This window comes from Lacerta agilis, chromosome 1 (assembly GCF_009819535.1).
Source record: "Lacerta agilis isolate rLacAgi1 chromosome 1, rLacAgi1.pri, whole genome shotgun sequence".
In the NCBI taxonomy this organism is placed as follows: Eukaryota; Metazoa; Chordata; class Lepidosauria; order Squamata; family Lacertidae; genus Lacerta; species Lacerta agilis.
Genome location: NC_046312.1, coordinates 28,438,522 through 28,450,575, shown reverse-complemented (window position 1 = coordinate 28,450,575; position 12,054 = coordinate 28,438,522). Strand labels below are relative to the sequence as shown.

General features: G+C 43.2%; 1 protein-coding gene across 1 annotated transcript in view; it reads left to right on the top strand.

Moving 5' to 3' along the window:
• LRRC74A (leucine rich repeat containing 74A) overlaps nt 1-12,054 on the top strand; it is a 24,947-nt gene extending 12,893 nt beyond the window's left edge. Inside the window, exons 8-14 of the mRNA XM_033174292.1 lie at nt 684-769; nt 3,350-3,544; nt 5,215-5,310; nt 7,033-7,176; nt 9,283-9,390; nt 10,550-10,635; nt 11,991-12,054. Coding sequence (XP_033030183.1) covers nt 684-769; nt 3,350-3,544; nt 5,215-5,310; nt 7,033-7,176; nt 9,283-9,390; nt 10,550-10,635; nt 11,991-12,054 — 779 coding nt within the window. The remainder of the gene's footprint in view (nt 1-683; nt 770-3,349; nt 3,545-5,214; nt 5,311-7,032; nt 7,177-9,282; nt 9,391-10,549; nt 10,636-11,990) is intronic.

The window sequence follows — 12,054 nt, the reverse complement described above, 5'->3', positions numbered from 1 at the left end:
GTAACTTTTAAGAAAGAGCTGGCTTCAGAAGGCGACTTGGTTGCCCCTTAGAAGTCTGGCCACATTCCTGGGAAAGAACCGTCACTGTTGACAACTGTATGTCATGACAGTATCATTGCTGCTGAGGCATTTGCTGGGAGTGGGGAAGGCAGAAGGTTGAAGGGGCAGGAAGGCTTTCTTGTGAAAGGCAAAGAAAAACCCTCAGCCGCTTCATATTTAACGGCATACTGTAGGTAGGCAAACTAAGGCCCAGGAATCAGTGTGTTTTTACATGAGTATCATAGAATCATAGAGTTGGAAGAGACCACAAGGGCCATCCAGTCCAACCCCCTGTACAATGTGTCTTTATTTAAAATTCATCTCTGGGTTATTTGTAGGAATTTGTTCATATTTTTTCCCCTCCAAAATATAGTCTGCCCCCCCCCCAAGATTTGAGGGACAGTGGACCAGCCCCCTGCTGAAAAAGTTTGCTGGCCTCTGTATAATGGCAATAACCGACCTGCCCGCCCCCCCCGGCAATATGAATCTCACCACCCCTGAAATGTACAAAAATCCCTGGGCCGTCCTAATTATGTCAGTGCGAGTCTGGGATCGTCACAGATGAAGAGCCATGTGTTTTCACCCACCCCAATCTTTTGCATCCTCAGCAAGTTTTTTTCTTTTCTTTTTTTCTTTCTCCTCAGCCAACAATGAATCGCTGGAGGTTCTGAACCTGAGCTGGAATCACCTGCGCATGAAGGGGGCTGTAGCCCTGAGTGCAGGCCTCAGGGTAAGACTCTGTTGGGCCTCGCCCTTGCGGATCCTGGGGAGAGGATCCCAGGAGCATGGCGAGGCTGGAGACCAATTCAGGAATAATGCCTGAACAGGGCCGGCGTGTGGGAACGAAGAGGCAAAGGTGGAAAGAGGTCTGTGGTGATTGAGAGCAGCAAACAGGGTGCCCTTGCTGCTCAAAGTACCTTTTACTGCCCCATCTCATAGATCATTGGTAGGCAAACTAAGGCCCGGGGGCTGAATCAGGCCCAATCACCTTCTAAATCTGGCCCGCGCATGGTCCGGGAATCAGTGTGTTTTTACATGAGTAGAATGTGTCCTTTTATGTAAAATGCATCTCTGGGTTATTTGTGGGGCATAGGAATTCGTTCATTTTTTTCCCTTCAAAATATAGTCCGGCCCTCCACAAGGTCTGAGAGACAGTGGACCGGCCCCCTGCTGAAAAAGTTTGCTGACCCCTGTCTTAGATGGTTGGGATGGCGGGGAGAATGCTGTTGCGCTCAGGTCCCGCTTTCTGGTTTCTATGAGCATCTGCTTGACCGCTGTGAGAACAGGATGCTGGAGTAAGATGCACTATTGGCCTCATCCAGCAGGCTTGTCTTATGCTCAGTGTGGCAGCAAAATGGGCATGCATTGGGAGTTGGCACATGTGGTAAAGCCAGTGCTTTTTTTCTGGGGGGACACAGGGTACACATACCCCTAAACATTTTGTGGATCTAATGGGAGAAGAAACTCAAAATTTTAAAATTCTCTAGCACGGTGAATCGTCAGTTCCATTGAATAGCACGTTGATTGGTCAGTTTCATTACCACCTCCGATGGCGGCCTCATTTCCTGTCATGGTGTTTCCTGAGTCTCAGAAAGAAGCAATGTGGAATGTGGATGTGGTGTTTTACTGATGAAAGTTTGACCTCATTGAGGGGCAGTATTTCAATACGAGTCGGAAAATTACTGTGAGCTGTCGGCCGTATAATATGAGACAATGCATGTTCTTTGTACTTTTGTCCGTTTACTGTATTTATTTTCCCCGATTTGAACTATAAAATGGTGGTTCACTTGAGTCAAAATGAGAGTACCCCTAAACATTATTTGGGGGGGGGAGCACTGGGTAAAGCAGTACCATACCCACACCATCCAGCTTTTTCAGATAAAAAAACGGGATGAGCGACTTTTAGGATGCGCTCCTGGGCAAGTTACGTGACCTGTGCCACTATCTTGCCCCAAAAAAGCGATTTTTGGGGGACAAGGTAGCGTGTGATATTGTGGCACCCAAAATGGCTTGAAAAAACAGGACCCCCCCATTTTTTCTGGGACACTTGGTGGGTATGCCATACCTACCTTTCTGCACACTCCAGGTGAGGCCCCTCCAAGTCAACACACATTCCAGTATGGGTTTGGGTTGTGTAGATCAGGCCAAATTCCAAATTATTTATTATTTTCAAACACTTTTATACCCCACCAGTTTATATTTTAGAAGATTTCTAAGCCAGTGTTTTTCAACCTTTTTTGGGCAAAGGCACACTTGTTTCATGAAAAAAATCACGAGGCACACCACCATTAGAAAATGTTAAAAAAAAATTAACTCTGTGCCTATATTGACTATATATAAAGTAATTCTCTTGAATAGGAATCAAATAAACACAAAGAAAGTATTTTATAATTACTTTATTATGAAATAGTAAGTAAACAGAAATATGAAAAATTATAAAATACTTTATTCAGTGTGCAACCAGGGCCTGTTTGGCTGAACACAAAGCTGATATTCTGGCTGGAAATTTTCCCAAGGCACACCAGAGAACATCTCACGGCACACTAGTGTGCCGCGGAACAGTGGTTGAAAAACACTGTTCTAAGCAATGCACAGAAATGATTTTTTTAAAAGCATAACTAAAACCACAACCCACGAGCATAGAATATAAACTAGCCCTGTGAGAAAATTTTGGCTGGTGAGTTACAAGCTGGCACAATTGCCTGGCATCACTAAAAGGATTAAAAATAATAATAAAATCACTGGTGTATGGACAGGCACCAAGAGGAAATCGAGTTACTTTATTGTTTGGTGGTGCTATTATGGGTACAAGTTAGATACCATTATGTGAAAACTGGCACTGAAGGAGCAGACAGGATTTTGTGACTTGCAGCTGATCCTAAAGGAATTTTGGAAGAGCCATCCACATTGTAATAAATTGGGACTTTTACCACCAGAGAGCTTTACAGTGCCATTCTCAGCATGTCTTCTTGGAATTAATCCCCTCAGTTGGTTCCCATCTGTCTTGGGAGACAATGGAGGAGTGTGCCTTGGGTGTGTGTGTGTAAAGTCAAACCTTTGGGAGTTACAGCGCCTGCTGTGGCTGTAGGTAGTGATATGGGAGAGACATGGTTTGTTGCAGCTGGGCAGATGAAGGTGTCCGTTTGTGCTACCTTGGCGTTTCTTGTCTCTGCGCTCCTCCCAAAGAGTTCTATTTTTATTATTTCTGTTATGTCTCCAGAACTGGTTCCTGGGTGATTTACAGGGTTAAAAAGAACATATACATGAAACCACAAATAAATGTTAATTTCTCCTCTCTCTCTTTCTGGAGGCCAATGGATCATTGAAGGTACTTGACCTTTCATGGAACGGTTTTGGGAATGAGGGTGCTCTGGCCCTCGGGGAAGCCCTCAAGGTCAACAACGTGCTAAATGAGCTGGACATCAGCAGCAACCATATCAACAATGAAGGGACGTTAAAGTTGTGCAAGGGGTTAGAAGTTAATGGTACCCTTAGAATCCTGAAGGTAGGATTTTATTTTCTGAGCTGGTTTGGAGCTTGGCAGCATATGGTATATGAATGATGTTTTGTTTTTGTAAATTGTTTATTCAAAAGTATTTCTAAACCACTTAATATTTTTTTTTAAGTCTTAAGTGTTCAACAACCCTACAAGTGAACTTAAAGAAACTAGAACAATATCATAAAAGCAGAAGTCAAATGGTACAAAGTCCAGCCTATTGATGAGAGAAAGCCAGCAGAGAAAGATACGTCTTTACAAGATGTTGGGAGCAAATACAGTGGTACCTCGGGCTACAAACGCTTCAAGTTACAAACACTTCAGGTTACAGACTCCACTAACCTGGAAGTAGTACCTCAGGTTAAGAACTTTACCTCAGGATGAGATCAGAAATCGCACGGCGGCAGCGGGAGGCCCCATTAGCTAAAGTGGTACCTCAGGTTAAGAACAGTTTCAGGTTAAGAACAGACCTCTGGAACAAATTAAGTTCTTAACCAGAGGTACCACTATAATTGATGATGCTTCAGGTATAGCTGAGGGAAGGGCATTCCAAAGTGGAGGAACGTGTTAAACCAAAAGGTTTTTGTTTGTTTGTTTGTTAGTTGAAAGGCTATGTCTACATCTACAATTCTCTGATCAGGCGGACATGAAATTAAAAATGAGAAACTCAGTGGAAAAAGTAAAGGAGAAATATCATGATTAATAAATCACACACCATTAAAAGGGGCAAGATGCCACATAAAACTTATGTTATAACTTGCATTAAGTGACTGATTGATTTTTGATTAAGTGAGAAATGTGAGAAAAGTGAGAAAAACATATGATGAAGATGCCAAAGGGAGTTCACAACTTATCTGAGAAACTTCCAAATGTCTTCTGTTGTTTTTGAATTCTCTCTTCCTCCACAGAAAGTGTGACTTGAAGAGCCAAGCTGTACACACACACACACACACACACACACTATAATGGTAGTGATTAGGATTTGCCCTGACTAAATTATTGTTGTTCACTTTAAAGATTTGTTTACTGGTATATTTACTGTTATGATGTATTAGATATAATCAGGACAATTTATTTATTTATGAATGCACTTTCATAAAAATATATGGCAGAGTGCAAAATATAAGAATAAAATCAACAAAAACATCAATAAAAACATCAATAAAACATCAATAAATATAAATATAGTACATACTGATTTGTTAAAATTTTCAGGCAGCCAAGTGTGCCCCTGCTGCTTCCATCTCCCAGTCAGCACACCATGTGTGGCACTGTGGGTTAAACCACAGAGCCTAGGGCTTGCTGATCAGAAGGTCGGCGGTTCGAATCCCCGCAACTGGGTGAGGTCCTCTTGCTCGGTCCCAGCTCCTGCCCACCTAGCAGTTCGAAAGCACGTCAAAGTGCAAGTAGATAAATAGTTACTGCTCCGGCGGTCGGAGTCGGACACAACTGGACCTAATGGTCAGGGGTCCCTTTACCTTTTATAAGTCACTATAATTCCCATTTCTCAGATCAAAAACTGAGGTAAAGCATTCATGCATTGCCATACAATATCCATGTCAGAACTGGAACAATCCCAGACCTTTCAACTCAGTTCTTTAACTACTGATGGTGCATTCCTTCCTAGCAAGTGAAATCTTTCCTATCTTCAGATCATCTCTGATTTCTTTTCCTTATAGATGTCCCACAATCCCATTACAGTAGAGGGCGCCATTGCTCTCGTCTCATGTGTCAGAAAGAATACAAGCACCAAAATGGAAGAAATTAATATTTCGGTAAGAGGATACTAAGGAAGAGTTCAGTAGCCCTCATAATTCATAATGGTGAAATCCTGCCTAGGCACAAATGCAGACAATTCCATTAAGAAAGAAAAAGTGCGAGACATCTAAAGATACTGGTGTGGCTGCATAAGGAGCTTACAGATGAGCTGAGATTTATGAAGGGCATCTATTAAAAAATGGAAGAAAGGGGGAATCATGAAGGAGGAGTATATACGAGTAGCCAACAGTTGCAGGGAAACGGTCAGGTGGGCCAAAGCTCAGAATGAACTCAGGCTTGCAAGAGAGGTTAAAAATAATTTTAAAAGGTTTCTTCAGCTATGTTTGAAGCAAGAGGAAGAGCAAGCAAGTAGTAGGTCCTCTGCATGGAGAAGACGGAGAAATGCTAGTAGGTGATAGAGAGAAGGGGGAACTACTCACCACCTACTTTGCCTCTATCTTCACCCAAGAGGAAAGTGCCCAATCTGGTGATAACAGAATAAACAATGCAAGGAGGCGGCAGCAGCCCAAGATAGGAAAAGAGGTAGTAAGGGAACACCTAGCTACTTTAAATGAATTCAAATCTCCAGGGCCTGGTAAGCTTCACCCAAAAGTACCAAAGGAGCTTGCGGATGTAATCTCAGAGCCTCTGTCTATAATCTTTGAGAATTCTTGGAGAACAGGTGACGAGGCAGGTAAATGTTGTCCCCATCTTCAAAAAGGAGGGGAAAGAAGACCAACAAATGAGCTTGACATCAATACCTGGAAAGGTCTTGGAACAGAAATTAAACAGTCAGCCTGTGATCACTTAGAAAAGGATGCAGTGATTACTAACACCCAGCATGGCTTTCTCAAAAGCAAGTCATGATAGACAAATCTCATTTCTTTTTTGATAGAGTTACCAGCTTGATGGATCAAGGGAATGCTGTGGACATAGTGTATCTTGATTTCAGTAAGGCTTTTAACCAAGTCCCCCATGATATTCTTGTGGGAAAGTTGGTAAAATGTTGGTTGGATGAGATAACTGTTAGATGGATTTGTAACTGGTTGGCTGACCAAACCCAAAGAGTGCTCACTAAGGTTCCTTGTCATCCTGGAAAAAAGTGACAAATGAGATGCCACAGGGTGTTGTACTGGGTTCAATCCATTTTCCATTTGTCCTGCATCTTTTTAGATCATAAACCTGAGGACAGGGGCTGTTTTTAGGGATTGGTAAATCACACTGGAAGCCTTTTTTATAAATAGCAGTGTGTGTGTGTGTGTGTGTGTGTGTGTGTGTGTAAATAGCAAAGTAAACAAAAAGTTAGATGGGGGCAGAATCAATTATGCAAAATGAGAGCATTTGTTCTATTCATAGAATTCAATTTTTGGATTTCCTGGGCCCCAAATTTTGATTGAGATGGATTGCGCAAGGTACACTCAGCCTATCCCCTGGACATTGAAACTAACCAGAGATGCTCCAGGGTTGTCATCCCATTGTAACCTCGGTTGTCAAACTTAATGCGTTCCAGAAGACTGAGGCTCAATGGGGCGGTCGGCAGGCCCCATTGATTAAAAAAAAAAGAGAGAGAAGACATTCAGCTTCCGAGGCACGTTCGAAAATGGAAGCATTCACTTCCGGTTTGTCAGAGTTTGGGAGCCGAAACGTTTGGCTTCCGAGATGTTTGGCTTCCGAGGTTCCACTGTATATGGAAATGGGATCCAGCCTGTCTGCCCTAAATCCAATCTGCTCTGCTTTAGAATGTGCTGGTGAATGAAGGCTTCATCAAGTTGCTGGATGTAGTCTGTGAAATACGGCCTGAACTAGATGTCATCTTTGGAGCGGTTGGAGGCCACGTTGCCCATAAGATTCCACCACGGCCAGATGCAATGAAGCTGATTCAGGTGAGGTCCTCTTCTAGCATTTTTGTCATGACAAAGAGAGTTTTTGACATTTTTGTCATGTCAAAGAGAGAGAGAGTTTGCTTCTCTTTGGGTAGCAGTGGAGAACCTGTGGCATTCCAGCAATGATTAGGCTCCCATTAGATGGAGTTCAGTAACTGACAGGCCACAGGTTTCCCATTCCTTTCTTAGTGGCCTTGCTGCACAGTCAGGCTTTTCAAACAGTGCATACACCATTGGTTATTTACAGACCGCACATCTTATCTCAAGGCTGCACTTATACTACAGAAACACTGCATTACCGGAGAGAGCACACCCCTTAAAAGCCATGCTTTTGCTGCTCATCAAAATGAAGTTACTTAGGGTTCCCATACATCTGGTAAATCCCTGACATGTTCTCTTTTGGGGGGCCAACATGCACATCCATTTTTTACATTTTAAAGGAAATGTACGGGGGTTTTTGTTTGTTTTTTGCTCGGGCGCGGGTGCAAGCTGTGGGTGCTGTCACCCCGAGCTTGCTTCCCTCATCTCTCCTCTGGAGCAGTGTTATGAAGTGTGTAGTTTGCATGCAAGCCTGCAGTTCTCACATGCAACCTGACTCTCAGTTCTAGGGAATTTTTGATGTTGGAACCTGGATGTACTTGAGAGCTGGGCACCCCAAGAATTAACAGACAACAGAAATACATCAAAAGGGATTTGGCTTATCGTCTCAAAAAAGAGAAGTGGCACTAAAATATTGTTAAACGTCAGAAAACAGCACACTTACACTAGCCTTGGTTTAGAAGAGTTTAAAACCAAAATGCCTTGTCGACATAAACCATTAACTGCCCAGAGTGGCTGCAGCAACCCAGTCAGATGGGCGGAGTGCAAATAATAAAAATACTATTATTAAAGGTACAAGAGACCTTTAATAATAATGTGGCCATGCTACACATAAACCAGCTTCCTAGTCAACTCCTGTTTTCAAAAGCATGCATTCTCTACAAGACTCAGTAGATGGTGCTATTGAATGGGAAAATAAAATTACAGTACTTCTGGAGAGAAAGCAATTACTCTCCAACCTGACCTAATCACGTTTCCAGGTGTTAGGGACTACAATTCCCATCGTCCCTGATTATTGACCACACTGGCTGAGCCTGATCGGAGTCCAACAGCTTTGAGAGGGCACCACATTGGCTATCCCTGCCCTACATTTTGAGCACGTAAACTGCTGTGCTGAGACAGAGGTTCACAGGAGCCAATATAAGAGTCCCCTCCTAGCAACACAAAGACCCAGGCCTGGAGCCAGCACAAAAGCTTCTTTCCACAATTCGGAAATATAAACAGCCTAAAATTTGACTAGATTTCCGGTACTCACAATTTAGTTGCATTGTCTTCGCTAGTGCTTGCTCCCAAGTAAATATGCATAGGACTGCAGGCTAAATTGCATGCTGCAGTGTATCAAGTTGCAAGAGACCTCTTCCAGTATCTTTTGATTTTGCAATTTATTACCAGGCCTTTTGAGTCCATAGCAAACATTTAAATAATAAATCCCATGGTGGTAAAATAATCCAAGAGAATAAAACAGCACAAAAATAATCTTAATTTCTTCCTCAGCACTGACATTTATAAAAATCAACACTGTTCTTAACTGCTTAAAAGAGAAAATAGAGCTGGCCTGATGAACATCCCTGGGGAGGGTATTCCATTAAGGGAGTGCCACAACTAAGAATAATCTACTAATCTTAGGGCCCATCCGTACCATCCGAAATACAGTTTAATGCCTGGAATATTCTTGCAATGGGCAGGTTTAAGTAAATGTATATCAATCTGGAAAGAATAATAGAAGTATCCTGCCAAAATAATGATATTTTCAGTTAATAAAGAGCACCAAATAACATAATTGTATTGTAAATGCTTAAAGATAAACAGGAACGAAGCAAAAGAATAAGCAGAATTGCTTCAAGAGTAGTTCTATCTAGTGGTTTTGAGCAACAAAAAATGTAGCCCCTGTATGTAGTCGAAGATGTACATATAATCTGAATATATAAGAAAAACAGTAAATGCTATCCAGGGGAAAGGGATTGAACTTGTGGTCTCACATAGGTTTCTTCTGTTTTTTATTCCTAGAACTATTTAGATGAACACAAGTTGAGGCTCTGGGACTTCTTTAAGAATATGGACAAATATGGCAACATGAAGATTCCCGTGGCGGAGTTTAGAAGAACCATGATGCTGGTATGTCCCAGAGGCCGACTATACTAGAATTTTAAAGAGATTTGATTGCTTTAAATTATCACGTATTCTCTCAAAGACCCCTGGGTCTTGCAAGTTCACTGGGGTGTTGGCAATATTGGCTGGGAGGACGTCAGCCCTTTCCCAGAACTGCAGTTCCCATGTTTTCCATGGTTGGAAAGCGAAACTGTCAAGCAAGTATGGAAGCAATTTAAACGTTTAGTGCAGACAAATGAAAAGATGACTCATTTTCTCACACTGGTACATCTCTAGCTACTCCAAGTACCTACCACAAACCCTATGGTTTATTGTTACAATATTTCATTTTCATCCCCGTAAGTCACAGTATTGCTGGTACAGAGAAGCAGATGGGAAGAGAAACAATTGGCTCATCAAACAGTCAGGAAAAGCAGTGACATTTGTTGGCAGGGGTCGTGGCTGTTTAGAGAACGAGACAAGTTGCAGAGATTGAGCCATCTGAACACATAACTCAAACAAATCAGTGTAGATGCGCTGAAACATTATTGGCCAAAGTCTAGATGTGAGATTGGCAATGGGCAGGGCTGGGTGCTGAAATAAAAATTCAGAATTGGTCATGGACATAGATATTGGAAGTGGTGAGCGAGGGTCATGAGGGTTGGGTTTTCCACCTTGTGTTTCAGGCCAGGAGTGCCAGCTTGGACCCCAGGGCTGTGGGTGCCTAGGGCCATGGGTGCCATGCAGTGTGCATGGCCATGGCACCAAAATTTATGAGTTCTCAGTCCCTTCATGGGGAATTTCGTGGGTGCTTCAGCACCCAGGGGCCCAGGGAGTTGGCACCTATGTTTCAAACAGTTTGAGGTGTATTATTATAAACAGGATGTGTTCAGAGAAGTTGAGTTAGGAGGAGCCAGCAGGCTCTGTCTGTTGCATGGTGCCTTTCTCAGCAGGTAAGATAGGGGAGAGAGGGAGGTGGGCACTATTACCTTACAGCCACCCAACAGAGGAAGGAGGGTGGAACTTCTGTCCCTCCAGGTGTTACTCAACTCCAGCTCCGGCAAAGCCAGTGGCCAGGCATGACAGAAGTTGTAGTCCATCCGCATCTGTAGGGTCACAGGTTCCCAATCTCTGGAAGATGTAACTGTACTCAATTTCAATAATATTATTCTTCTTGTATCACAAGCAAAAAAAGATCCCCTTGGACCGGGTACAGGTTGTGGAACTGGTGCGTAAGCTAGACCAAAGGAAGACGGGGTACGTGGACTACAGGTGAGTAAACGGTAACCAGATTTTGCTTGTTACTCTATTCTCTTCTCAATTTCCGGTTTTCTGTCAAGAGATCAAATAGATCTCTCAACCAGGCTACAGGTCTGCATTTTCCTATGGCATGACTTCCAAAATCGTTCACCTTTTATAAATCTGCTCGGTAAAGGGTGCACACCACCGACCTCCATGGCATTCTTTTGAGTTAGGAGGAGTCAGAAGGCTCTGTCTGGACAACAAGGAAGGACAACAACAAGGAGGGAGGGAGCCAGTCTAGCTTCTCTAGGGAGGGAATTCCAAAGTCTGGGAGCAGCCACCGAGAAGGCCTAAAGGTGCTAAGGCTTGGACTTTGATGGCCTCTAAGGGGTGGACAACCTTGTATGCTTGTTCCTTGTTCTTTCCTTTGTAAGCTCAGTCTCTTCCATGTTGTTGTTGTTGTTAAAATTATTACCTTGCCTTCAGTAGCAGGTCCCAGGATGGGTTACAACAATTTTAAATGTCAGAATTAAAAACAGTTAAAATACTGCCTTTGGCCTCAACACTTCCTAAGAGCCTGAATGTAGATTCATTTCTAAAGCGATTAATAGAACTGTTTTAGTGATAATGCTATATGCCAGGGTTTCCCAAACTTGGGCCTCTAGCTGTTTTTGGACTTCAGTTCCCATCATTCCTGCCCACTGGTCCTGCTAGCTAGGGATGATAGGAGTTGTAGACCAAAAACAGCTGGAGAACCCTGCTATCGGGTTTATTGTTCAGACAGCTCTCAACTTAATGGCCAGCACATATTGCTTCCCAGCCTCTGGCAGGCTGGTTATGTGCATTCAGCGTCATGTGCAGGACCGAGCCTTCGGCACACAGCCACGCATGGGGTAATTATGTGCCCAAAGCCGATTTCTAAATGTGATGCGGTGGATACATGTGACTGTGGGTTTGAAAGCAGCACATGCAAAAATACTCTTGCTTTGGCTGTCCTGTGCCCAGCGTTAAGTTCTTTTCAAAGGTCTGTTGGGGGATGAGGGAGAAAAATTCAGGTAAGCATCTCATATTGCATGAGCGAAAGGCAGCTTTACAAGGCTCTGTTGTCCAATTTTGGGCAATTTCTCCCTCCCACTGCAGCCCTATATGACATAGCTCACCATGTTTGGTAGGCCCCCAGCCCTCCTGAGATGCTTTTCAGGGGGTAAAGGGAGCAGCATGGGGTGGGGGTGGAGAGAGTGGAAGGGAAGGGAAAGATCCATTGTGCAAACTTCTGCTTGTGCAAAACTGGATAGAACCCTCAGTAAGCTTCCCCCCCCCAAAAAAAAACCCAAAAACAAATCCTCACTGTTTTTTTGTTTTTTCCCCTTCACCTTTCAAATTAGTAATTATAAAGTTGAGGAGCCAGAACAGAAGCCTGAGGTGGAGGAAGAGGAAGAAGAAGGCTAA